Below are 27576 nucleotides of genomic sequence, written 5' to 3' on the forward strand. Positions count from 1 at the left end.
CATGACTGCAATCCTGGTTGACCTGTAGCTGTGCTGTTTAGTCCACCCACACCCACCAATACACAGACAACTTTAATTGCCAGTTTGATGATATGGGACAGTAGGAACCTGTTTGCTGATTTGAAGTTGCCTTTGAAGTTGGCTAGATGGTGCTAGAATACATTTCTGTATTGCGTTAACAAGCATATAGCTCATATTCTCCTCACTGTTGATCACTGAATACTTAAAGCTCAGTTTTAGCTTAAAGATTATTAAATGAGTCAGTTCTACAGTCCAGCCCTGGACCAGAAACTATTAACAGTGACCTATTAACTAAATATTAAGATGGTTTTAAGAACAGAAATTAAAACTAATACACATTTTAAAAATCCCCATTGCCATAGGGTACTGCTACTTGACAATATCCTTTTTTTTTGTTTGTTTGTTTGTTTCTCTGATGGTTATTTTGTCTTTCTTAATATAAGAATTTGTATCAGTTGTGTAGTTTAATTTTCCTTTCTGCTACAAATCTTGGTCTCCCTAACTCCCTAACTTTTCTGCTTGTTTGTTTACAACTCACTTGGGTCTATTGACTTGAAGAAACGTGATGCAATTAATATGGGAGAGCTGCAGACATGTTTGTCTACAGCCTGAATTTATATTTTCATTTGACTGGTCAGAAAATTGGTTGCAATTCAGAATAAATGTGTCATTCTAGATCTCACACTCTATTCTACAAAGAGCTACTACTCTGTTCTACAAACAGCTACATACGCAGAACAACAGCTGAAATGAAAATGCAAGTCTCAGGGGATATTTAACTTCCAATTATTTTCAACTTCTCTTATCATCACTGACTCCAAATTGCATATTGGCCTTTTCACAAAGATAAAAAGAGAGTTTGAACTGCTGGAAAAATGAGTTACAGCAAACGAAGACAGTGTGTACCAACACGGTCCTCATAGTCTGCTTGTAAGCAAGCAGTTGGTGGTATTTTATAGCTAGTCTGGGGAAGATAAATCAGACCTTTGCTGATACATGCTAGCTGACTGCAGAGAATCCTGCAGGAGCGGCATGCCTTCCTCCACACAATGACTTTCAGCACCACAAGAAAGCTGATTGCAGCTTAGCCATTGCCATGAATGTGGTTGTATGTTTGCAGTTTAACAGAAAGATGCCTCTCCACTCCAATCTGAAAATTAAAGAAATGAATATATGTCTTTTGCAGCCCATGGGCTGGAGAAAACACACACACAAGAAAACTGATACAAAGAAAACACTTTTCTGTTAAGTTAAATATTGTTGCAGCTGCTTATTGCCCTGTCTATTGAGGAAAACAATACCTTCACAAGGTCAAAGGGCTTTCAAATAAACATTAATACACTTTCTGGATGAGTAAGTTTAAAACGATTGCAGAAGAAACTGTCAGAATGTTTTGATTCATTCATGTAGTATTTGCTTCTGTCAGTCCACCCTCTTGAGCAAGAGAGGTGTTGAGCAAATCTCAAGCCACATTTTTGGGCTGCTGCATGTTATAGGAACTAGACTGAGGCTCTGGATTGAATTTTCAGTGGTATGTGTACAAAAGCAAGGTATTAATCATAGAATCATAAAATCATAAAATGGTTTGGGTTGGAATAGACCTTAAAGCTCGTCAAATTCCACCCCCCCTACCATGGGCAGGGACACCTTCCACTCAGAGAATGCAGAGTGCTGGTTTCTCTGCTAATTGACAATCATGAGCACTATGTTATTAAGGCTCATGAGATTTCCTCTTCCCTTTCTTCTCTTTTCCATGCAAAGAGAAGTTCCTTCTCTGGATGTGTTTACCTGGGGTTGCACATAGTCTGAGAATAATTACAGGCTCATGCTTTGCAATTGGAATAATATCTGCTGTGGAAATCGTCAAAACTTCCAAGGGCTTAGATGACTGGTGTGCTTTGATGCGGATAGACGAATCTTAGCTGATTGTGGCCATGAGGTGTCAGCTTGGTCAGGAAACCACTCAGATTCAGGCATCTAAAGCCAGATGCAACACACTGAATAGACAATTCTGAAGTTAGATCCCATGAAACACATAGGAGCTTGAAATACTAATTCCAAAATAAAAACCCAAACTTCTCTCTAGTTCTAGGAAGCCTTAAACCCAGCAAATATTTTGACGGACAGCATCCATATAAGCTATGTCTTTCAATTCCTTGGCCAAAGGGTTAGAATCAAACCCTTGTCAGGTGTATTTCATCACAAAATAAGCCCTAAGCATCTTAGAGGAACCATGACTCACAAGTATCTCTTTTTGTTCATTAGTTATCAAGAGGGTGTAATGTGCTAGTATAATAGCTAAGGTAGGGACACTAGATGAGATAAACTTCAGTATAGCTGCCTCCTGGGATGACCAAAGTGGCAGGCACTGGAAGAGAGCAAGAGCAAGGACATGGACACCATGGATCAGCTGAAAGACTTGATACATCCCAGCTCATGCAGGGGCATGCACTGGGACAGACACAGGCAATTCACCAGGTTCATTTTTCTTCTTTCCTTAGTTCTGTATGAAAGTCAATGGATTCTGACTGAAGAGTATCAACCACCTCCATGCTTGCACTAAAATAGCATTTACAGGTGCTAGGCAAGAGCAGAAGTCCTTTGTTCTCGGCACTGTTCAGATACATGTGACAGCCTCCATCTAGGTCAGCAAGGCAGATAAGAGGCAGAAGGAGTCATAGGGCAGGACCGTGGCAAGGCTGCAGTCAGAACCAAGTCACTTGACTCTGGAGGATACACATGGATCATCAGCCTTTACGTGCTGCCAAGGAGATGTTCCCAGGAACGGCCTTTTCCACCCTTCCCAGATGCCAGACCTCTACAGGCAGAAGGGATGTAAAATCTTAATGTCTTTTCTTACAGAGTAATCTAGGTCATATCTCTATGACCGCGGTAACCCAGTTGATCAAACTTGATTTTAAATTATCTAATTTAATTGTAGGAAATGGCCTTTGGCCTTATGCCTCTGCTTTTAAAAGGATTGCTTCAGCACTAGTCATTATACTTATGCACAAATCACCCACTTCAATATGGAAATTGTGGGAGCCCAAGGGGATTTCATTAATTAACTAGGGAGAAGGACACATAATGTCATTTACTGTAACTGGATCTGTAGAGCCAATCAATAAGTGACCATATGTGCATGGGCCAGGAGCATTTCAATCCCCTCAGCATCACTGTGAAAAAAAAAAAAAAAAAAAAAAAAAAAAGAATGCAGGAAGAAGCTCCTTTATCTGTGACACAATCTTGTGGTCTCAGGCATATTTTCATTGCTTAAAAGAATTGCACGAGCCATGCTGTCACATCAAGCCACACAAAGCAGGCAGATTTATCGTCTGCTTGGAAAAGAATAGTAACCAAAGAGCTTTGCAGTTCCAAGCCAAGGACTCGACAAGCATTATAAGAATAAAACATGTTTTATATCAAAGCTTTCATAATCAAGCCATGTTTTGCATTTGAAGTCCAAGTTTGCTACTCTTAAAGGTCAATTTTTTTTCTGAGTCTGAAAGAAACTCATGGTATTAAGTGCTAATGCAGCTGTAAATACAGCTTTCTAGCTTTCTAGCTTTTTTTTTTTTTTTTTTTTCCCTGCCTGTTCTATTGGCTAAAACCTTAAACAGCTGGTGTTTGCTATATTGAATTCTTAGGGTGAAGAGTTTGTCCTACACACACAGAATGTGTTCATTCCTCAGGAATCAAATGACCACACCAGAGCTAAACAATATGTGAAGCATACAATTTATTTTTTCTCCAAATGTTGAAAGCTGGTACATTTATTAAACTTTGACTACAAACCACTTATTTTCAGTAGAAAAATGCATACAAGAAAGAGTAAAAAGAAATTATTGAGAGGTGTTATTTGGAGCTTTACCTAATGCCTACCGCCTTAAAAGCTACGGGTTCTCAATATTCAGTCTCCAAACAGAATGGGATAAAGTAATTTATTTATTTATTTATTTGTGAGAAATCTTTCTTTAAGGCAAAAAGATCTTGAACCAACATTGACTGTATTAATGTAACGATCTCCAATGAATTTGTGGGAGCTGGAGCAGGCAACCTATTTGAAAGCAGACTGGTTAATCATTTGTACTAACTCACACATAATCTGCTATCCAAACTTGTACTATTTAAATGGCATTCAATATATTCTAGCTTTGGGTTATAGTTTTTAGTTGTTCATTTTGGTTTGATGGTATGGATAGACCTCATGATCAATCATCCTGGGGTTGCATTTTCAGTGCTCTTTACAGCCAGAACAACTTGAGCCTTGGGCCCAAGATCCAGATGACTAATCCTTACTTAACACCCCTTAAAATGACTAGGATTCATACGTGTAAGCAGTACATTAGAGTTCAGATGTCTTTGAATATTTGGGTTTTGAAAGCCCTGTAAGTGAAAGTTTAAGCTCTGGAAGACAGGATTTCTGCCTGAGGAAAGTGTGTGTCTGAGGCCCACCTTGACAACCAAAAGCTGATTTCACTGGGGACCATGGCCTGGAAAATGAGTCAAAGGGCTTAGTACTTTGATATCACAAGTATTAAAATGCCTCAATCCTGCCAAGAAATTTGTGAATCTTTTCAAATCATTTTCCTAATTCTGTAAAGCTCATAAACCAGTGACACCTGAAAATTCTTGCGCCCTTCACACAGGGTGCATCAGGCTGCAATTGCATCCTGGTCACCCACTCTCACGGATTTCACCTCTCCCTTTCAACATGCTGTGCCAGTGCTCCAACACCACTGTTGGCACACATTAAGTAAATCACTAACAACCTGAATGGAAAAGCTCTGTACATGAAATTTTTGTGATGAAGTGTGTTCTTCAAGCAAAAGTCCTGCTGGGTAGTTAGAGACATTACCAATCTTGCATACAGGGCTGAGGCACACAGGAGGGAATGGTGGAGTGCATCCAATGCATGCTTGTAGGGTTTTTCCCCTATTGCTCTCACTTTCGTTTTGTTGAGTTACAATGGGAAAGTTGATCAAGAGAACAGGGCAGTACCCAGTTGAAGTTCCATGGGACGTGTTATTTCCCAAATGTGTTTCTTTTGCATCACTACCAGTTATCCAACCTTACCATTCCAGGTAGCTGGGGATTTCAGGTACAGCCATGCACAGAGATGGAAAACAGACATTAACAAAGCAGTGGGTGGTTATCAAGGCAGAAGAAATGGGTGAGGAGGGTGTGAGGCAGTGTACAATATCCAGTGTGTTTGCATATGATGTAATGAAGAGCACCAGCCTTATCAGGTGGTGCAATTATATTTTTTGTTTTTATTTATGTGGGTATAATGTAATCATGCCATGTGTGCAGCAACTGTTTTCTTCAAAATACATTTTTTTACAGGTTTGTGTCCTGTGTGTTTTGTTTGCTAGTTGTCAGTGCCTGTCTGGAGAAAATGTCAGCAGTCACTGCTCAGGGCTGGAGGAAGCAGAGCAATGAGGACAGAAGTAGCAAAAGAATATTTTATATATGAGCTACATGTGCTCCCTGGTGAGTCAGCAGCTGGACATGAAATCATGTGATAGCAGCTGCCTATGAAATCTACTTTGGGAAAGCCAGTAATGGAGGAGGTTTAATACATGTTGCATATCTGTTATTTTAACACGCCTCCACTACCTCCTCAGGCCTGTAAACTCTCTCCCTGCCCTTCAGGCAGTCAGCATGAAGGCTTAGTCTTCAGAAGGAAAGCCAAGATTCTACATGCCAAACTTCAATCAGGCAAGACTTGCTGCGAAGCATATTTGCAGAGCTAATTTGAATAATGGATACAAATTTCTAAATCAATATTTAAAATGCAGCAACACAAAAGCCTTCACTACTGTACTGGCTCCCCACAGGATCATTTCCATACCAAGTTTAGTTTGTACAGGTAAAGCTTTTCAAAACTCTCTGTTCTTCAGGAAAAGGCAGGTATGCCAGGAAGTAATTCATCCAGTAGTCAAAGGTAGAAATTTCTTATTTAAAACATGTGACAAGACAAATTCAATAATTATATATATGAAAAGTTCATAAGAAATGTTTCATATCAAAGGACTGTAACATTTAAGATTAAATCCTAATCCTAAAATTGTTATAAGAAACTTCCATACCATGATGGATTTTGATGTGACAATCAGATACAGACAACAAATATTCTCCTCTGGTCAACAGAAACTGTATCTTCAGGACATCCACACTTGTATTTTGCAAATAGAAACAGAGAGAAAAATTTGAACAAGCCCAGCATTTGGCACCTTGTCTGTTTTACAACACAGATAACTTCTGATGTAACGTCTTGGTTCTTATTTCTTTGAAGAGTAACTTAGAGTCTAGTTCTGAACATCTGTATGTATAGTTCAAGTTGATTTTGAAAAAAAATAAACTGATTATTCATCATTTTAAAGGGTCTCTTGAGAGTTACAAGAAGTGCTCTCACCTGAGTATTAGGATATCATCTCACTGGGATGAGAGATCATAGCCCACAACTCAACAGGTGCAAAGCTTGATTTTCTAAATAAAAGAGACTGCTATTCTGTCTTCATAACTCTGGAAGGTATTCCTATATAGTGAGACAATAAACAGACTCATTAACACACACATGGATAAATGTTTTATTTCCATAAATTATGGCCACAGGTGAATAGCGACATAACCACCATAATTTCAGCTACACCTGACCTACCTGTCATCTAACTTTTAGAAAAAGCTTGCTGAGGTACTGGTTCTCATCAGGGTCAGCACTACTACCTTGAAAATAGAGGTCGGAAATGGCTCATTTCCTGCTCACTTGTAAACCCCTGCAGAACACTCTGGAGATATATTTTTGGAAGGTAGGCTACAAACAAGTCAAGTTTACATGTATTTTTATTATTATTATTATTATTTCCTGTCATTCAAAGCTGTTATTATGGCTACCCTATTAACAAAGCATTGTTAATATTGGTGTAAATGTATTATTTAAACATATATCTGTTCGTCTAGCCACATGCATTGTAATATTCGTGTTCTTCCCAGATACAAAAGAAAAATAGAAACATGACCTCTTTTCCCTAAAACCAAAGCATATCCCACAATAAAGGTATAATACTGGTTAAGGGCTAGAGCCTTGATTTACAACTGAAAGTCCAGGACAGATGCTGTAACCGTATTTAAGGAAATGTTTTAAGTACACAGTTACACAGATACATTTCTAAATATTTCATCAGTGTAAGTAAAACTGAATTTAAATGCTTGAGCAGGTTATGTTCACGTCCTCACAGGCACAGGAAGCAGAGAGAAAAAGAAAAGATGAGTTTTCAGGCTGGAGAGTGGGGATATTAAAAAAGGTGAATATTGAAAAGTGGGTGTTGTTTCTTTGATGTCAAGTGGTGGTGAGTGACGTTCCTGAGCATTGGGTGTTTCATACTTTGTTATGTCTTTCATCAGAAGGAGCCAGCCTGGCTCTTTGAGCAGGTACCAGGACCATACTCTGCCTGCAGCAGCTGTCAAGCAGTAAGTGGAGCATCATTTATGTTGTTCACAGGCCTGGGAGAACATGACCCTAGTTCAAATATTTCATTATTTCTTCAGAAGCTGAAATGCAACTTTGTAAAACAAGCATTTTCTATATCTAGTTCTCTTAGAAGCTGTATGCTAACATATATGAACTAGTTAGGTAATTGTTGCAACACTACCAAGCTGTGTGAGGTGGTGATGCAATGCTTATTTTATGCTGCGGATTAGTGCGCATAAAGGGCCCCCAGTTTAAGTCTCACCATCTCCAAGTGTATCCACCCTAATCCCGGTGCAAGGGTGAGTAGCCCTGGACACCCGTTTTGGAGAATTCGGACTGCCAGCCTAGATATTGCATTGCCATCTAGTGCCCATCTCACAAACTGCAGGCCGAGGCCTGAAGGTTGAAATGCACAGTGCTATCCGTAAATCTAAGGGTGATTTTAGTTTTTGTTTGTTTGTTTTAGTGTACTTTTTTTTTTTTTAAGTTTTATAACTAAATAATATATATATTTTTAAGATATTGTGATGACAGCACAAAATTCATAATAGAAATCTCCAGTCTCATCCTTACTTTTCTAAAGGAACAATAATAAATTTTGTGGGAGAGCAAAAAATTTGAAGCTTTTATCCCTTCCATTTTCCTCTCCTGGGAGTAGAAGAACACCGGGAAGAGACTTGTGTACCCTTTGTAAATACAGAAGGAACAGGTAAGCAATGAACAGTGTTTCTGCTTTCACCTCAGTATTTACTTGCAAACAGAATACATATATACATATATCATTACTCGTTCAAAATTATTAAGAATTATTGGGATTACTTAGTGGCTTGCACTTTATTCCTACACTGGGAGCAGTAACTCATTGAGTTGTAAAGCACTGACCTCTGCTGCTTGCAGCATGTGTGTTATGTTCCCAAGTTTTATTCTATAGTCCCCCCTGCTGAATGAAACAGGAGACCTATTTACACAGGACAATGAAATGGTCAAGGTACTGAGTGCCTTCTTTGCCTCAGTCTTTACCAGCACAACCAGTCTTCAGTAACCTTGAGAGACCAGGGGGAAAGGCTGGAGCAAGGAAGATGTACCCTTGGTGGAAAAGGATCGCATCACGTAATACTTAAGCAAATTGGATATAAATAAGTCCTTGGGCTCTGATAGGATTCATCCACAAGTGCTGAGGGAGCTGGCAGATGTGATTGTGAGGCCAATCTCTATAATCTTTGGTTGATCATGACAAGTGTGAGAAGTGCCCACAGAATGGAGGAAAGCAAATGTCACTCCAATCTTCAAAACAGTCAAGAATGAGGACTCAGGGAACTACAGGCTGGTCAGCCTCACCTCGATCCCTGGGAAGGTGATGGAATCCTGGAAACCTTTTCCAGGCACGTGTAGGAGAAGACAATAATCAGGAATAGGCAGCATAGATTCACCTGAGGGAAGTCATGTTTGACCAAACCGATAAGATTATTTAATGAAATGACCAGCCTGATGGATGAGGAGAGAGCAGTGGATAGTGTCTTCCTGAACTTCAGTAAGCCCTTTGGCACTGTCTCCCTTATGATCCTCATACAGAAGCTGTTGATGCACTCGCTGGATAAGCAGACAGTGAGATGGATTGAAAACTGGCTGAACAGCTGGGCCTAGAGGTTAGTGGGCAGTGGTGCAAAGTGTAGTAGGAGGCCAGTGCACCACGGGGGTCAATACCAGGTCTACTCCTGCTTAATATCTTCATTAATGATCTGGACAATGGGATAAGAGCGCACCCTCAGTAAATTCACAGGTGACACAAAACCAGGGGGAGTGGCTGATTCACCAGAGGGCCACACTGGCATTCATAGTGACCTTAACAGGCTGGATAGAGCTGACAAGAATTTCATGAAGTTCAACAAGAAGTACTGAGTTCTGTTTTGGGGGAGAAACAACTCCAGGCACCGGGGCATGCTGTGGGCCACCCAGTTGGAAAGCCACTTGACAGAAAGCAACCTTGAAGTCCTGGTGGACGCCAAGTTGAATATGAGTCAGCAATGTGCCCTTGCTGCTAAGAAGGCTAAGAATATTCTTGATCACATTGGGAAAAGTATCACCTGCAGGTCAAGAGACGTGATCCTTCCCCTCAACTCAGCATTGGTGAGGCCATGCCTGGAGTGTTGTGTCCAGTCCTGGGCCCCACAGTGCAAGAGAGACGTGGGCATACTGGAAAGGGTCTAATGGAGGGCTACAAAGGTGACCAAGGGACAGGAGTACCTCTCCTGTGAGGAGAGGCTGAGAGAGCTGGGACTGTTCAGCCTCAAAAGAGGAGGCTCAGGGGATCTCATCAATATCTACAAATACCTGAAGGGAGGGGGCACAAAAAATGAAGCTGGGTTCTTCTCAGTGGTGCCTACTGACAGGACAAGAAGTCATGGACATAAACTGAAACTCAGGAGGTTCCATTTGAATATCAAGAAGCATTTCATTGTTGTGAGGGTGACTGATCACTGGCACAGGTTGCCCAGAAAGGCTGTGGAGTCTCTCTCCTTGGAGATCACAGAATCATAGAATCATTAAGGTTGGAAAAGACTTTCAGGATCATCTGGTCCAGCCATCACCCTACTACCAATGTCACCCACTAAACTATGTCCCTAAGCACCAGGTCAAACCTTTCCTTGAACACTCCCAGGGACAGTGACTCCACCACTTTCCTGGGCAGAGATCTTCAAATGCCACTTGGAGATGGTCCTGAGTGGACCTGCTCAAGGTGTCCCTACTTGGGCAGGGAAGTTGGACCAGATGACCTCCAGAGGTCCCTTTCAACCTCAACTATTCTGTGATTGATTTTGTGGTTCTGTGATTCTGTAATTCTGTGCATGTGCCCCCCAAAACTCAATAGTCAAAACTGTAAAATGTGGATTTTTTATTATTATTTAGTATTTATTTATTTATTTATTTATATTATTCAGGCTTTCAGGCTGCAAGAGGTTATATATTCTTAAGTGCATTTTGGAGCATCCAGAAAGTGTCTGTAAAAAAGTTTAGAAGAGGTTGGCAAGATGAGGTAATATAAATCTGCTTCTGAGCTATTTAGTTGTGACATCTTTTCATTCAGTTCTCTTTTCTGCCCACAAAAAACTTTGGGGAAGGTTCCTTATAAGGACTCAGGTGTGAAGAGCACATCTATGGAAAGAGATTATAGAATGATCTAGGAAGACTTCCCACATTACATGCTTTGGGATATTTGAAACACCCATGAGGGATGAGAATTATGACATGGACTCTATGGGAGACCCAGGCCTTCCTAAACTAGATGTTAAATAAAAATATATATATATATATTTAATATTAAAAAAAAAAAAAAAGTATACTTAGATATATTGCCTTCATACAGTGAGGCAACTGAGAATGTTCACAGCATTCCTGTTTTCCCTGGTTTGTTTGCATGTGCATACAACCACACTTTCTAGGGTGTCAGCAGTGAACAGGGGACTGGTGGGAAGCAAACTCACTAGTGGGATAATGCTTCTGGTTCCCCAGCCTGTGCAGTGCTCAGAGCTTTTTGGGTACAGCCTTGCAGTCCTACTCACGGAGCACTGCACTTGCATGTAGCCATCTGCCTGAACATGCCTGCTTTTGTCTGTGGCCGTTCTTCTTGTCCTGATCTTAGCGAATACTCTTTATCTTCATTGCTTTGCACAGGAGAACTCAGAAATTGCTCTGTTGGGTCTTGTCAGAAGTCATTGCCATTGCCACATACATTCCTTCTTTCCTCCCTCTACAATTCATTCCTCACTTCATAATTTTTACTTTAAAAAGATATATTATGAACTAACAGAGAATAATAAGAGTTATTCAGATAGACAATTAACATTTCCCAGCAATGCACAGACATAAGAATTAACAGCCAATTAGCACTGCAAAATCTGTTCCTGGCTGAAGCATGCTTAAGTCAGCTCTATCAGAGCAGTGAGTGAGAGAAAACAGTGGTGAGATCATGATGTAACCGCCGTTACTCTGAAAAAGCTATTTAGCTATTTGCAAGTAATGTTGCACTGGAAAGGATATCCCCAAAATGACGCTCATCTGGAGGAACATCTGTCTCTTCTCATCCAGGCTAGCTACTTTGGAAAATTCTCCACCCCACTCCCCCTTTCTCTTTTTCCCATTCTTTCCCTGTGTTGATCAAATGCAAGAGGTTCTGTTGCAGTTGCTGTACATCATGACATATGGACCTCACAAATAAATCTTTTTTGTCTGCAAACCTCTTTCATCATCCTTTGTGCTACAGTGACAATTTCCGGTTTCTTTCAGATGAAAACAAATAGACAAGTTTAACCACTTGTCAAAGATTTAAACAATCATAACAACATTTAACAGGTTTCAGCTCAGAGATGATTAATCAGAGAGTTGCTCTAACTGTCTGCTGTGTGTGCTGCATCACAGAGGCTGAAATGCAAACTCAGTTATGAGTTTAAGGTAGTGAAACCATGGCTGTTTTAAACTCATCTATTTCACTTGTTCTGAATTTTAGTCAAATGTGAAAATTTTCATAATATTCAATCTTCAGCTAATAATGAATAAACCTATATTAGATACCAGAGAATAACAGCTATTACCTGCTATTTGGGAGTCTTCCACATTGTCTGCCCACCACCACTGCAGCTGGGACCACTAACCACTCTTACTTTCATGATGCGTGAAGCAGATTGCAGGACTGGCACTCTTAGCTGACGCCGAGCTAAGCATACTTTTGAAAGTTTTCCATACGGATATGAGGCATTGCCATGCTAAACTCTCTGTGCAGACTTGCCTTTCCTTATTTTTGTGTGGTACTTGGCCAGACTTCAGGGACCTCCAGCCTCCTCACGCATGTGTTCCAGACAGAGTAGCCCCTTGTGAGGATTGAATCAGTATTGAACAGAAGTACTTAGTTCTGATAGCCTGTGCTGCAATGCCCAAGAGGTGCTCAGCCCCAGGAAGGAATTCATATGAAGCACAGGGTAAAATCTGACTTTTAATATGTTTTCATAAAAGTGTGTCCAAAGTAATAGAAGATTTTAACTCCAAAAAGCTCTACATCTTTCTCTTTCCTTAAGAAGAAGGTGCATTTAGCTTTTGTGTTGCTGTTACTGCACCTGGCTAGAAAGGGAGATCAAGAGATTCTGGTCCTTGATTTTTAGATTACTTCTGGTTTTAATCCAGTAAGCATTAAATACAGCAGAAAAGTAGTCCTGTATTTCTCAACCAGTACCCAAAGGAAATCAAAGATCCCCTTCATTTTTTGTGTATTAACACCTTCTTGTACAACTTCAACTTCAGTTGAAGGCATGCATGACCTGAAAGATAATACACGCTTGCAATCTGAGCTAATGTAATCAAAATAACTCACATAAAAATCAGTGCTTTTGTAACCCACATATTTGACTTTATGGCTGATACCTATACTCATTAATTTACTTATACTGCTAGAAACATTGTGCGCATGATCATACTTGAATCCCAAATGATCTTACCCAGGAGGCATGTACCTACATCCTTTCAGCAATGTGGGTGATGTTCCTGAGTGCTGCCTGGTAGATTTAGATGGCAACTAGAGCAGATTTCCTGAATTAACTGCACTGACTTGTTATTGAATTAAAGGTTATGCTTTGCCATTTTTTTTTCACATTGTTAATAGGAATAATAATAATAATAATAATTAATAATAATAGGCCCCTGGTTCCACTTTTGTGATTTTTTTCTGTCAATGTGAGTCCATGAATGTAATCAGTATTCTTCAATTTATTCTGCTGAGGATAAACAGGCTGAAGTCATCAAGACTGCAGAATAAAATGAAGTTGCTGCAACATTACAGTCAGTGTGGGGATGTGTGTGTGTGCATTAATTGTTGTGACAACTTCTTGTTATCTTCTTGTTAACTTCTTCAAACTGGACCCACTGTGTAACCAGAGCAAAGACAAAAAATTACATCTGTAAAGTGAATACACAGAGAAGAATGTACTTTCACATTTGTTCTAAGAACACAGAAAAAAATCTGGCTTTATGTATCAGTACACAGACGTACTTGCGCCTCCAGCATACTTATACCTTCCATTGCTGGTTTGAGGTGACATTCATGCTTTAACTCCTGTCACGAAAGAAAGTGTCACTGGAGAAATTTACCTTTAAAAGAATTCTTATACATGGGCTTTGCATTTGGAAAAAAATGACTAAGAAGGGACAAAAATTCGACTTTCCTAGTCCTACATGTAAATATTCTATTGCAAATGAACATGCAAATATGTTTTAGGTGCATCCAAAACCTGAATCAGGTATAAGAGCATGCAGATGGCTCTATGTAAATCCCGATTTGTCCATAAATCCTTAGTGATACATTAGTGCTTGCTGGGCAAGAAATAGAGGTCTGAAGGTTCAGGTCACATTAGGCATGTATCCTGTAAAACACAAATTCACAAAACTCAGGGGAAAACATGAACTTAAACAAACACTCTGGAATATTAATGGGCATTAAAATTTCTGTCTTAGTGATGCCTCTGACAGTCTGGCATTCAGTAGACAATTAAGATGTGATTTTTCTCATACTGCTTTTAAAATGATGCAATTATGTTGGATGATGTCAACTGGCAAGAAAAGCAACTATGAGTTTTAGCCAGTAATATTTTTCACTGGCTATACTGAAGTGAAGCACAAGAATTTGTGAAAAAAAATATATGCCCTTTGGGTGGCGCCTAGTGCAAAGCATTTAGCTTCTTCTCTTGCATAGTACATCTGAGAAAGTCCCCAGCCTGGCACTGGCTGGTTGAGCTCTAGGTCGTTGGCTGCTTTGGGTACACCTCAGAGTGGGTGTGACGATGGAGTGCCAGGGAAATCCGGTATGCAAAGAAGGGACAGAGAAAAGAAAATATATGACATCTATTCATAAATGCAGTTTGCATTTGATAAAGGTGAGTAATTTGCCTCTTTTTTTTTTTTGATTACTGAAAAAAAAAAAGTACATTTCAATAGTTATCACATCTTTTACTTATTAAATGCTGACACTGTGCACATCCATGAATAAAACAAGTGGTTGCCTAGTCTCCCAGTTAAAAAGACAAACAAAACATCAGCTTTCTCTTTTCCAGGGTGTTGTGTCATGTTTATATTACCTAAACAGACACTGGTAGGTTTGGTAGGAAGAACAGGTTTTAAGGCTTTGAAAGCATAATTACAATTAGAGATCAAGAGCTGGCACACCTGCTCTGGGGTGTATGTGGGCTGGTAGATCTTGGGTCAGATCTGATTTTCACCTGTGATTTTCACCCATAATGACCTGGGATGGGTGGTGAATGTGGCGTGTGAGCATAGTCAGGCACCTCTCCCATCCGACCAGCTGGGCCAGCAAAGGATGTTGTGATGTGCTCTCAGATGTGCCACCACACACTGCCACGACCTCCAGCTCAAGGGGTGTGAAGGAAGGTTTCTCTTAGCTTAGTTTCCTGGTATGGCCCCAGAATTGCTTCAGTTTGGACATACAGGTGCTAAACTTTCCCCCCCAAAGCTTCCTCCTTTTTGTAACACAGAGGATAAACAAATGTCACTGGCATTTATAATACATCATGGTATAGTACACCATGGTATAACACAGAAGGTGATATGCACTTCTAAGCAGCAGGGACGTGCTAAATTACAGTTATATAATAAAGGCTAGCTATAAGCTCATTTATTCATCAATTTATAAAATCAATCTCAAAGAAAATAAAACACACACAAAATACCAAGGACAGAAATAAATGGAGTCCATTATCCAACACAGAAGAATTTATTTACACTTAGACATATGGAACTCAGAAAGAACAGTTTGAGCTTTATTTTATTTGTATTGAGTTCTTTAAAACCCTAATAAATGTTTATCCCACATGTGTCTGAACAAATGCAAATAATTAACATTAGCCTTAATAACATCAGTTAAGAATAACTGGAACCAATGCTCTGGACAAAATAGCTAAAATTATAATTCAAGTGTAGCCTAGGTGCTGAACATAGTTTAAAAATCCAAACTTGCATTTAGATCAATGAGATTATACATAAGAACATTGTACATTTGTACGTATGCAAAATTGGGCCCTGAGACATTTAAAATCATGGCCTGACTTGCTGGATCACTGATGCTAGAGCATCACATAGCACTAAACCACACAAATAGAGCAAACTTTAATGTGCTGACAATGGACTTCAAGCCAAAGAAAATTAAGCTGAAATACTATTGTATCAAAATCAACAGGACTGCTGTTGTTGTTCCTTTGGTGAAAATATCTCACCATTAGATTCCAGCACACACACACACACAAAATAGTTTTATTATAATAACTTGGTGTCAGATCTTGAACCACAGCAGAGCTGTGTTTGCTTCAAAGCAGAAGGTGACTTAATACATTTACTTGTGCTCTTTTTTTTTGACCAGTCCATAGGACTCTAGGGATGCCTTCAGTTGTGTCAAACTGTCCCCATGCTAATGTGGGAACAGAGCATTACAAAATGACATCAGCAATAATGTAGCAAAGAGAAAAAGTGGTGTTTTTTTGTTTGTTTGTTTGTTTTTCCATCGATTAGTAAACACAATGCAAAATTCAATTGTAAGAGAAATCAGCTTTCTGAGTGTGATCAGAGCTTCCCTTGAGTGTCACGCTTCCTTCACATCTCCCGCCCTGTTACTTTAGAGTTCCAACCCATGGCTGGAAAAAGACTAGCGATGTACCACATAGAACTTCCCTCCAAGGGGAAGTCTTTGGGGATTTTTGTAATTCATCAGCTCTAATGTAAAATGATAGCTACACAAGGAACATTAAACACTAGGGATTAAGACAGCATCATTTTAGTCTTTGCATTTTTTCCCTTTCTTTCCAAAGGGTGAAAACAGCTTGCTAAAGATACCTGACCAAAGATTTGCTAGCAAGTTAAACCTTTCTGGTTTAAAGTCCATTATAACACTGACCTGTGTTTGATTTTCCTTTTTTTTTTTTTCTTTTTTTTTTCAGCTCTTAAGGGGAAAAAAGATCCAAGGGGAAGTTTTATAAAATGCTGAACTTTGGCTATTGTTCTGAATTCAGTGAGTCCATGAGAAAGGAGAGACCCCATGACATTCGATATCTGCCCCATTGACTCTCATTTCTAAGATATGGCATTCAGATTAAGTGAAAAAGTAAACCATTTACACAGATGGAAATGTTAGCTACCTGTCTACAGGCATCAGCAAGGTTAATGCACTTCATTAACCACACGATTGCACATATTTCCTTGTGGCAGATGGCTTATCAGAGAAGAATTGGGGCTACCTGTTTTAATTTATGTTCTTCCATATCAAGAAGGTAGAACCCTCTGATGTTTGACCATTATATTAGTATTTCCTGTGTCCAAAATGTTCTGAAATATTTTCACTCAGTCTTAAAGATGGTATATTAGAATATGCCCTAAGGGAGGCCTTAGGTGAAGTGGAGCTAAGGCAGAGCAGAGACTGATGTTTGAGCAAGAGCCAGAAAGGGAAGTACACAGGAGGCAATACAAAGAGCAGTGGAGGCTGGGAGTTAGCGAGTAGCTCAGATTACTAAACAACTGTAGAGTCAAATGTTGACTAGTGCCATCAACATATGAATGACTGTGGTGTGTGTATGGGCCATCTCTGCATAAAATGTATGAACCATATATTTTAGTAAGTTATTTATTAACTTCATGTATTACAGTTAGTAACTTTACATAATAAACTTCACATTCAACACAATTCGCATCCCTGAATAGAGGACAGAGAGCAGTTCTACTGCAGCAGTTTCCATTCCTTGAAAGAACAGAAAGAAACTTTGCAATGAGGGTATCTAGAGTATGGCTTGAGCTCATAGACGTTGTCATTCCCAAGCCTGTGCTCCAAGCTAGAACATCAGCAAAGGGTTTTCAATTGTCTTGCAGTTCCCAGAAGAAAAAAAAGAAAAAGTAGCAAGTTGCATATATAGCAGAAGGTGGACTAAATTCCAGCTGCATGTCAACTTCAGTCTGTTTGAATGTCTTTTAAAATTTGTAACAAGGTTCATGTAATCAGTTATCTGAAAGAATAATTTCCACAGTGGCCACTCTAGTGATGTCATACGTGTGGGCCTCTAGAAACATCAACTTATTGGGTTAGTGAGTTGGTCTTCTCAAAATGGAAAGCACACTGAATTCCATAGCACGTGGGCTGACTGTGCATTGAATCATACCTTTTGTCACCGAATTTTAACATGCTGCTTGGCTGAAACGTCAGTTAAACACTGTCTACATCTGAAGTCTTTTGTTACCTGTATTGAAATAAAATCAGAATTCAGCATGTTATGAGGTAAGCCATCTTCTTAAAAGCAGATTTTTACTACAGCATGATATTTTCACCATAACATTCACATCTCTGCTTGTTTCCCTAGATGTCATTAATTCACCACTTGGTTATTCTATCCATGACAGGACTGTATTTAGCCTTAGTAGGCTAGCTGTGTACAGGATGTGTTTTGACTAATGTGATAGTGATGCAAGACAGAGAAAAAAGTGAGAAAGCCTATCCAACACTCTTAATAAGAAATGTCTTTTACAGTGAATTCTCTGAACCTCAGAACAGGGCTATGTCCTGGAAAAGTGCAGGAATCTGCAGCTGAGTGGCCTCTGTCCCAAAGAAGTATTAGAGTACACTTCTGAAGTGTTCTAACAGTTTTGGATAAAATGTCTGTTTTCATTAAGTCACAATTATTACGTTGTCTATTTGAAAAAAAAAAAATTGCTGGTCTTCTGGAGATAGATCCCAATACCCTCCCTGGTATGTTAAGAGTATCCTGAAGGATTAAGGTTTTGAAGAGAATTTGAAAACAACAGCTATCTAGACAATTTTCAACAGAACTGACATAATAACTGCTGAACTTTACTAGCACTTGAAAAAAAAAAATAACTAAATATGTAACGATTCTGAACAAGAATCTGAAGAAGTTACTGCTGAGGACTGAGCCATTAATGTTTACTTACTTATTTTAATTTCTTTGATCTGCATATGAAATAAGAACCCAGGAATGCGAGGAACACCACAGAACCTGCAATGATCAACACCATCTGCAGCAGACTCAGCATCTGGACCCGACCAGAGACTTTTTTTCTGAACATTTCTGCTTTTGCATCCCCAATAACAGCAGACTGAAACAGTGCAAGAAAAAAAGTCAGTGAACACTAAGCGTACAAGACCTCACTTACTTACATGCTTGTCATGTGCACATCATAACATGAGCTTATTTGTTCAATTTCGGGGTATTAAGACAGAAAAAGTTAAGTCATGTTGTGTGTGTGTATTTTTTTTAACAGTGAAGATTAATAGGCAGAAAGTATACTAACCTCATTTAGCCAAAGAATGGGGAAGATATAAGGTTTTTTAACTTTTGATAAAGCTCTGAAATGAGAAGAAGAAGAAAAATTACAGCATGTTACCTTCAGTTTGGTGCATAAAGCCAGCCTCTACTTAACAATTTTCCATCTGCACTAACAGTTCTGTCTTCTGGAAGTACCTTTTGGCAGATTTGGATCAAAAAAAAAATAAGCCTACAATTAAGAACAGCCATTTCACCAATCAGGTAATTATCTCTTTCTGTCTAGTCTTCCATGTAGAGGTATTCAGAACAAAGAAGGGCTGGACGCAGACAAGTGTTGAAGAGAGGGTCTGAAAATCTATGTGGTGTTCACCCGTACCCAGTGTACAGGAGCTGTACATGTGAATTTGGTCCAATGAAGAGAAGAGAAATAGTGAGATAAACCTTAACCTTTCTCATAAATTCCATCCAGTAACAGGGAACACATAAATTACCTCTCTCATTGGATTTATTGCAGAAAATATATTATCCCTTCTATTTCAACCTTATGGCCTCCATTTGGGTTTTGTAACAATGTTATTTTTAAGAACGTGTTGCACTGTAAGCTGTTGTGGGGAAATCAAATGTGTGCTAAAATTGTTGGGCAGTGCCTTGCACAAGAAGGCTTGCTCTTTCACTGAAATTAATATTCTCTGGAAAGTCACGACTGAAATTTTTGCAAGAGAGCGGAAGAGACTTTAGTCAAGTACTTCCATTTGTTCTTTTCCCTTTTCTACCAACACTCTTTTAGACCAGGAAGACCTCTGAAAAAAAAAACGTGTTTAAAAACAAAACAATGAAACAACACTTACTCAATTTTTTTTGCAGGTTTCACAAGGAGGTTTACTTGCAGCCTTTTGGCAAATTGTAGTGTAAAACCAGTGGTCTAAAACACGAAAAAAAAAATCATTAATTTAAATTTTGAATTGATTGCATGAGCTTAGAATACAGTCTGTGTAAAAAAAAAAAAAAAAAAAAAAAAAAAAAAACTTCAGGTTTATTTTTCTTTTCATGTTTTGAAGAGCTACATTTCATTTTTATGAATTTTGAACGTTTCTAAGGGCCTTTTTTTTCTCATAGAAGTAATGATTTTATTGTTTTACCTTAGTCACTTTTGTAATTTACAAATTTATACTGAAGGCAACAATAATAGTGAAAATTGTTATACCAGTCATATTTATATGTTCTATATAAAAGTATATTTTAGCTTTTTTTCTTTCATCAGAAATTGACTAAAAGTTCTATTTTAATGAGAGGGGTAAGTTTAATTGGCATAGGACAGAAAACAAACATTTCTTATCAGAACAAATATCAAAACAAAGGTCAGAGTATTTTTTTTTTTGTCTCCTTTTCACCTCGGATTTAGGAAACTTAGGTTTATATTTCTATTTCAAATGAGACTTTAGATCTCATTGAAGTTATGTGGCTTCATTTTTAAATTATATGAGAAAAAATATTTTACTGAAAAATCCTGAATTTTGCCTTTTCATCTAAATTCGGAGAAAATAAATTTTGAAACTTCAGAATTCACCACATACTTCAGAAGATTCTGGTTAACACACTTAAGAATGTTTATCTTAATCTGAATCACTAGAACAGAAGTAAATGTAAAATTGAAGGCAAACAAAATCAGAGCTATCATAAATTCATTCTTTTAGGAGCTCTATTGGACAGAGTCATAAAGACTATATTACTTCTGTTCTAGAGCCAGGCAAGTGATTGGGCTTTAGACTTTTAACAATTTTCTTGGAAATAACCTATATTTATTTACTTTAATTCAATTGAGATAGTAATTATACAAAAAATATTAACACTGGAAAATGAAAAATAAGTAAGTATAGAAGGAACAGAAGACATCTCATAGAAAAGAATTTTCAGAAAGTACTTGAAAGCCATAGATAAGTTATAGCATACTTCAAAGCTTTGTGGAATCTATTTCATGATGTATTTCCAATGAGGAAAAAATCAAAGCTTATTTTCCAACTTTGAAGGTCAGAATAAGACAAAGCTCTGCTCTAAATTTCCTCTGCTAAAAGCTTAACACCTTTGTGAGCATATCTTAAAAAGCAAGCATAAAAATATTGCGTCCTCTGCTCATCCCTCTGGTAAAAGACCTACTTTACTGCAATTAAATTTAAACATCGCAAGTTTACTGAGTTACTATTTAATTTTATTAAATATTTGGACTTACAGGCTCTACATCTAGAAATGTCTCATGTTCCTTCTCATTTGGCCACAGGCCTTCAACATCATTCAGTATAGATTCACTTGCATGAAGAAAATGCGGAAGAGAGATATACACAGGTCTTCCTATTTGAAAAAGAAAAAAAAAAAAAAAAACATTTGAATCATTAAGCCTTGTTTCAGTGCTCACCTTCTAAATCCATTTTCTATGCAAACATAATTTGTTATACAAACACACAAACAACCTTGAAAAAAAAGTGTCAATAGCTCCCCTCATTCCAACATAAAATAAATTGAGAATTTCTGAGATTCTACTGTCAGGAGAATTTGCCTGGTGAAATAAGTTGTATTTACAAATTTTGTTTATGTCTACACTGTGGAGCTGGGAGTGCATTTTATTGTACTGATGTTAAGTTAAGTAACTGGTGTCTCTCAGTCTCTGTATATGTATATAGCTGTGTAGACACACACACAAACACATGCACATACATTGTGGGTGTGAACCATCACAAATACAAGGACTGTAACTATTTCTGGCTTTAAACAGTACTTATAGAATCCACCTCCTTTCCCTTCTACATGTGCATTCCTGCAATTTCAGTACACAATCTATAGCATCGTGATTTTCTTCTTCATAGTGACATTCAAAATATAGAAATATTATAGCTCTCATTTGGGGAAATGAGGCTACGGAAAAGGGAAAGCTCTCACAGGCAGTCTGTGGAAGAATTTGCAGACAAACACAAATGCCCTGGATCCTAGAGCAACACCTCAGCTACAGGACACGTGCTTTCTCCCCAGTTAGATGGCTTCTTTGGCAGTACCATGCCCCCGCTATACCTCCTTTGCAGGCACTAATATCTAGGACTCCAGCTATTGTGCAGTTCTGGGATATGACCTCCTCTGTACAGAAGCAGTAGTTATCTCCAACTTCAACTGGTGATGCAAACGCTTCACGAGGAACTGTGAAACGGTAAAGTGGGATTCCCTTCACATTCTGTTTGCCCTGGAAGACTCCATAGATCGATCTGAATATAAAAGAGGAGAAATATGTTTTAGTCACTTAGGTTGAAAATCTGAATTCATGGCATTATTCTTCAAGGATCGTCTGACTGTCTCTTAAAAGAAAAGTACTTCAGAGAGCCCACGCCCAGCAGTTTGTATGGGCCTTCCCCTGTAACACAGGCAATTCTGTGCTTTCACAAAGGGATGCACAAGCTCAGAGGTGAGCACAGCAAAACACAAAAAAGGCAGAAAAAAATACTAACACCAATAAACAATATAAACTAAATGAGTAAACTAATAAGAGGTCTTTTCTACACACTTCTACAGCAACTGTTATTATGAAATGTTTGCAATTCATTTGACTACTGTAGAGATACTTACCAAAATCAGTGGATACGGTTACAGTTTTTACTGACTTGATGATACCGATTTAAGCTTTATGGTGCAAATGACATATTTATTATAAACTTATTCCATTGCATGTGAATCAGAACACCACTCCAAGCTTTAGAACACCACTTCAAGTTTACCACTTTTTTTTTTTTTTTTTTTTGATGATACAATATCAACTGATAAAGAAACAAGGTTGGTATGAAGTAATGTAACCAAGGCAGCAACAATTTGTATTGCAGCTGATCAAAAGAAGGATTCTAGGTCTTGCAACATGGTCAGAACCATTTTCCATGACCTTGTTTCATCTGAGACCTTTCGGAGGTTGTTATTGCCCTTCATTGTTCATTAATTGTGAGGATTAGATGGCCTGAGGAATCTCTCAAACTGTGTCCAGTTGATTCAAACTTATTTTTTCTCCACTATGTAGAGTTCCCTTTTCCATAAGTTAAGAAACATTGTCCAGTTTGGGGATACAATTGCTTCACAAGAAAAAGAACTCTAACTTCATGTAAAAACACTGATCTTTGAAAACAAACAATCTGCAAATCAAATGGTCCACTTTAACCCTAGTTAAAAGAAAGCAGCTGTTTCCAGGCAGCAAAATAAATACTGGGATCGAACCTCCCAAAGTAAATACACTCTGATGCCCTTTAAATCTCTTAATGTTGCTTTCAGCTATCTCACTGGAGAACTCAGGGACACTGGATAACCACAGCAGAAGAAGCAGGCTGAAAAGCCATCAGTATGGGATGAGTTAAGCAGGTTGGTTTGTTTGTAAATACATAAAAATAAACTATGTAAAAAAAATCCTGTGGGAAAACAATTTTGAGCATCTAGTGGCTGACAGTAAATCCTGTTCTGCATAGATGACGTTATGCAGAAATCCCCAAGATGGTCCAGACAGCCCCTGCAGAGGGGTAAATTGCCTGCTCAGACCAAATTAAGCAGGTTAGAGGCTGAGTCCTGATCCTAGAAATTGTTCAAGACTTTGAACCCTGTGGACCTCAGTGTCTGTAACTGCTCATAGCAGTGTCTCTCTCTGTGAAATTAAGCAGTGGTATTCCTAACTACACACCTGTAACTTGCTTAAATGAAACACACCATAAATAACTTGCTACTTGACACAAATGAAAGTGATAGAATTAAGCTCTGAATCATAAGCACAGCTCACAAATTTACTTGAGTTTAGGTGAAGCAGTTGTGAGGAACTGCCTCAGCAACCTAAGCCCCAGCAGAGATACTGCAGCAGCCTACCGAAACAAAAGAGCATTTGAGAAGCACACATATGCACAAAAGGAAGGGACTGGCGTACCTGCAAATGTCAGAGGAGAAGAAGCGCAATACCTGATCCTTCTTAACAAATGGAGGAAATGACGCCCCATCTGTGAATAAAATTAAGAGCTTGAAAGCAATTCCACTTAGAAGATGTACTTTAATTTCTAGCTCAGTGCTTAGTACTTTCCCATAAAGCTGTGAACAAGGTAAACACAATGAGTCATTTGTAGGGAAAATATTTACATAAGCTACTGCATAATGACAGGTACTCCATGGATTGATTTTGTATTGATTTTGAAGGCAAGACAAATTATGGCAGCTATTTTTTTTTTTTTCCACAGACATGAGTCTATATATCATCAAGCCCATTAAAAACAGCATATAAAAATACCACTTCTGCTTAATACAATTCCCAATACCTGTTGCCACTGCTTCAAGGTTTATGTAGTCTAAAAAATTAAAGCTTTCTGGAGATACTTGGTTCACCTGGAGTTATGGCACCCAGCGCTTATAAGAAATGCAGCTTTAGACTTCAAAACTTATTTAATAAACAGCACTAAACTTTTTGTTGTTGTTGTTGTTGTTGTTTTTGTTTGTTTGTTTTGTTTTTTTTTTTCCACCCAAGACTGCTCAATTGGAGCTTATGGTAGACAAGCAAAGAAGGTCAGAGGAAGAGCACTTTGGTGATGTTTTTCTCCCACTTGCTATGAAAAGAGCAGCTTGCCAGTTCAGATGCATAGTTCTGTATTGCATGCAACTAGTGTTAAGTAAGAGGAGTCTCAGCCATTTTTCCAAGCAAGGTGTTGTAACAAACCTTTAACCAGTACATTTGTTACTTCTTGCAACAATTTCTGTTTAGTTTCTTAGTCAGCAACCCTAACCAAGGAATTGAAAACATCTGTGATATCTTTGAATCTAGTTGGCAAGAGTGAGAAAGCTAAATTACATACTGCCACTTGCCCACAGCTGACGGAAGCACTTTTCCTTAAAGAAAATCCAAGATCATCCTAGAGACACACTCTATTTGTAAATCTTGGCAGTCTCAGAGTGTTTGCAAATACGGACTCGTTTCAAGCCCCATACAAGAATACTGTTTAATCTTTCTATCTAGTTATTTACTGTTGCTTGGAAAACATGCCGTGCTTTGCTGTGAAAGTTTACAAGATACAAAGGAATTCTCACATTTACTTACACGACGTTTTAAACCTGCTGATTCTCTAAACACATTCCCTCCTGAGCAGTCACATTGAATGCTCATGTAAACTGTGTAATGACCTTTACTAACAGTGAAATTCTCCCCATTTTCACTATATTGAAGCACTTAGTCTAGTTATCTGAGTGTGTTCATTTCATCTGCTGTGGAAGAAGACAAAGAAAAAGCTGATGATAGAAAAAAAGAAAAAAGAAAAAAACAAAGAAGAAAAAAAAAAAAAAGATTTGGGGCTCCATAAGAAAGAAGGTAAGTCCCAGAAACTAAGAAAATATCACTTCTTAATCACTAAAATAACTAATCCTTCCTGATACACAACCTTTTGGAAACTCAGATTCTTGGGAAGTATTTGAAATGCTTCAAAATTACTTGTCATGTGCACGGCTTTTTTTAAGGAGAATGATCTATGCTAAGCAAAACTACATAATGCGGGTGGAAAAAGAAAAAAAAAGAAAAAACAGAGTAAGAAAAAGGAAGAAAATGAAAGTAAGAAGAAAGGAAGGAAGAAAGAAAGGAAGGCAAAAAGAAAGGCAGAAGGAAAGAAAGAAAGGTGAAGAAGGAAAGAGGCAGAAAAAGAAAGGCAGAGAGAAAGAGAGAGAGAGAGGGAAGGGAGGAAGGGAGGAAGATTGTTTGGATAATTGCTCACTGGAGGCCTGCAGCTCTCTGCAAGTTGCCTCCATGATATCTGCCAGCCTCAACTCAACAGATTCCAGTGTTCTCACAGAGACATTTTCAGTCACCAAGAAGAAATATATCCCCTTGGATAAATATATCTTTAAACAACTCAACGGTTTCCATATGCATTCCAAAATAAAATTCAAAAATTCAACCCAATCTACCTCACTTCTTTTTCCATTTTTACTTGCTACTACGACTTGTCTGAGAGCTTTCTTCCTTGCCAACTCAATTTCTTTTCCTATCTCAGGGAAAAAAAAAGAAAAAAAAAACTTTTCTGTCTATTCTCATATATTTATTTTTATTCTTCAACGGTGCAAATGAATATATGTTACTGGAAGGCAAAGATAATATTTTTCAACCGTTGTACCAAAGAAAAAGAATCTTAGTTATACTATACCATACAGATATTTATTAGAAACAGACAGACAGATTTTTTCTTGTCTTCTGCATCTTCTATAGCTGAAGTGTGCATATAAGTATAAAAAATAGTGTATAATATATATTATATTAGATATATATGCATGTATAGTAGCAGCAGTATATATACATTCATATTTATATAGACATTTAATATGCAGAATACAGAACTCTCAAAGCCCAAAAGTTAACATTAACATACATATTGTACCTCATTATTCCTTTGCAATATCAAGAAATGTGTTGAAGTTTCAAAAGCTTTAATAGGCTCACCTGTGCCGTTAACCAAATCACAGTAACCTTCCCAGTAAGAAAGATTCCTTTAACATAAGAAAAAAAAAGTCGTGCTGCATGAGTTATATCATACTATGTAATCCATTTCACTACCTGTGTTGTTAATCCTCACTGCTCCAGTATAAACATGATTCATTAGCAAAGGCATATGACAGGGATGTTAATTCATATGTTCAGATAAACTATATGATGCATTAGATTAGGGCAAAAGCGATCAAGCTAATTAAGTATGGAAGACAGAATTAACTACTTGTATTGAAGAATCAAAAAATTATCTTAAATCCAAGCTCATAACAGAATCACAAATAACTGAAACAAATAGGTGGTTTTGCTTAGCCTGGGGCTTGATCTAGCTTTCCTTGTTGACAACAAATTGTTGACAACTTTCCATTTAACTATAGCTCTCAGTGAGCCAGGTCTTAAAATGCAAACATTGAAAATATGATTTTTTCATATATACAATGCTATTATACCTTTTGTTTTTATAACTTTCAATTATTGCTGTTTTGCTTATATCTTCTTTCCCAGTATACACTCTGTAAAGTCCATCATATGTCCCATTATACTGTAACAGACACAAGAAGGAATAACAGTTAGAAGTACTGACCCAAGGTATTTTTGTCAGATTTTTCTTCCTTGCAGTTGCAGTTTTGATTTTAATTCACAGAATTATAACTGAAATATTGCCTTCTGATTGGTTTCACTTACTGGGTAGAAGACTCCCAAAACTGGGTCCAAGGGGAAGGGGACCTTGTTTAAGAAGGGGTCTTTGTATCCCCATAGTATTTCTTTCACTGTTCTGTTCTGCAGCATGGATGACTTAGAAGATTTAATCCAAGTGTTTAATAGTAGTTGTATGAAAGCATTTGTATACAGGGCAGGTGCAGCCTACAACAGCAATAAAATTAATGTTTAGCATAAAATTCTGCATGAGCAGATCAAAAATACAGACCAACTCCAATAAATCTCTGGCAAAGCTGATAAGTAAGGTTGTTTCCAGACCTTACTCACTGTAAGTTAAATTTCTAATTAAAACTGCAACTCATTATTGAAACAGTTGCTAAGTATAACTTATATAAAACTAGACAATTTATCTTCACTGTTTCCACAAGTTCACTAGTTAATGTCTTTATACTTCAAGTCTCTGTGCATATAACATGGACTGTACAACTTTCATTTTCCTTTTTTTCATATCTCATTACTGCAGACTCACATCATAAGCATGCAAGTACAAAGATACATGCCTTGTTACCTATTGGCTGTGGTTTAGA

At 38.0% G+C, this 27576-nt stretch overlaps 1 protein-coding gene across 21 annotated transcripts in view; it reads right to left on the reverse strand.

Annotated features, from left to right (window-relative positions):
- Positions 1–15245: 15245 nt before the first annotated feature.
- The window catches only part of CD36 (CD36 molecule), a 39883-nt gene continuing 27552 nt past the window's right edge, over positions 15246–27576 (reverse strand). For all 21 annotated transcript variants that reach the window (XM_035549324.2, XM_035549335.2, XM_035549331.2 and 18 more), the window contains 10 exons: positions 27014–27193; positions 26779–26870; positions 26285–26331; positions 23744–23813; positions 21874–22061; positions 21041–21159; positions 19662–19735; positions 18839–18893; positions 18479–18643; positions 15246–17769 (listed from right to left, as the gene is read on the reverse strand). In XM_035549324.2, coding sequence (XP_035405217.1) covers positions 18479–18643; positions 18839–18893; positions 19662–19735; positions 21041–21159; positions 21874–22061; positions 23744–23813; positions 26285–26331; positions 26779–26870; positions 27014–27193 — 990 coding nt within the window. In that variant the 3' untranslated portion in view covers positions 15246–17769. The remainder of the gene's footprint in view (positions 17770–18478; positions 18644–18838; positions 18894–19661; positions 19736–21040; positions 21160–21873; positions 22062–23743; positions 23814–26284; positions 26332–26778; positions 26871–27013; positions 27194–27576) is intronic.

Source organism: Cygnus atratus, chromosome 1 (genome assembly GCF_013377495.2).
Source record: "Cygnus atratus isolate AKBS03 ecotype Queensland, Australia chromosome 1, CAtr_DNAZoo_HiC_assembly, whole genome shotgun sequence".
NCBI lineage: Eukaryota > Metazoa > Chordata > Aves > Anseriformes > Anatidae > Cygnus > Cygnus atratus.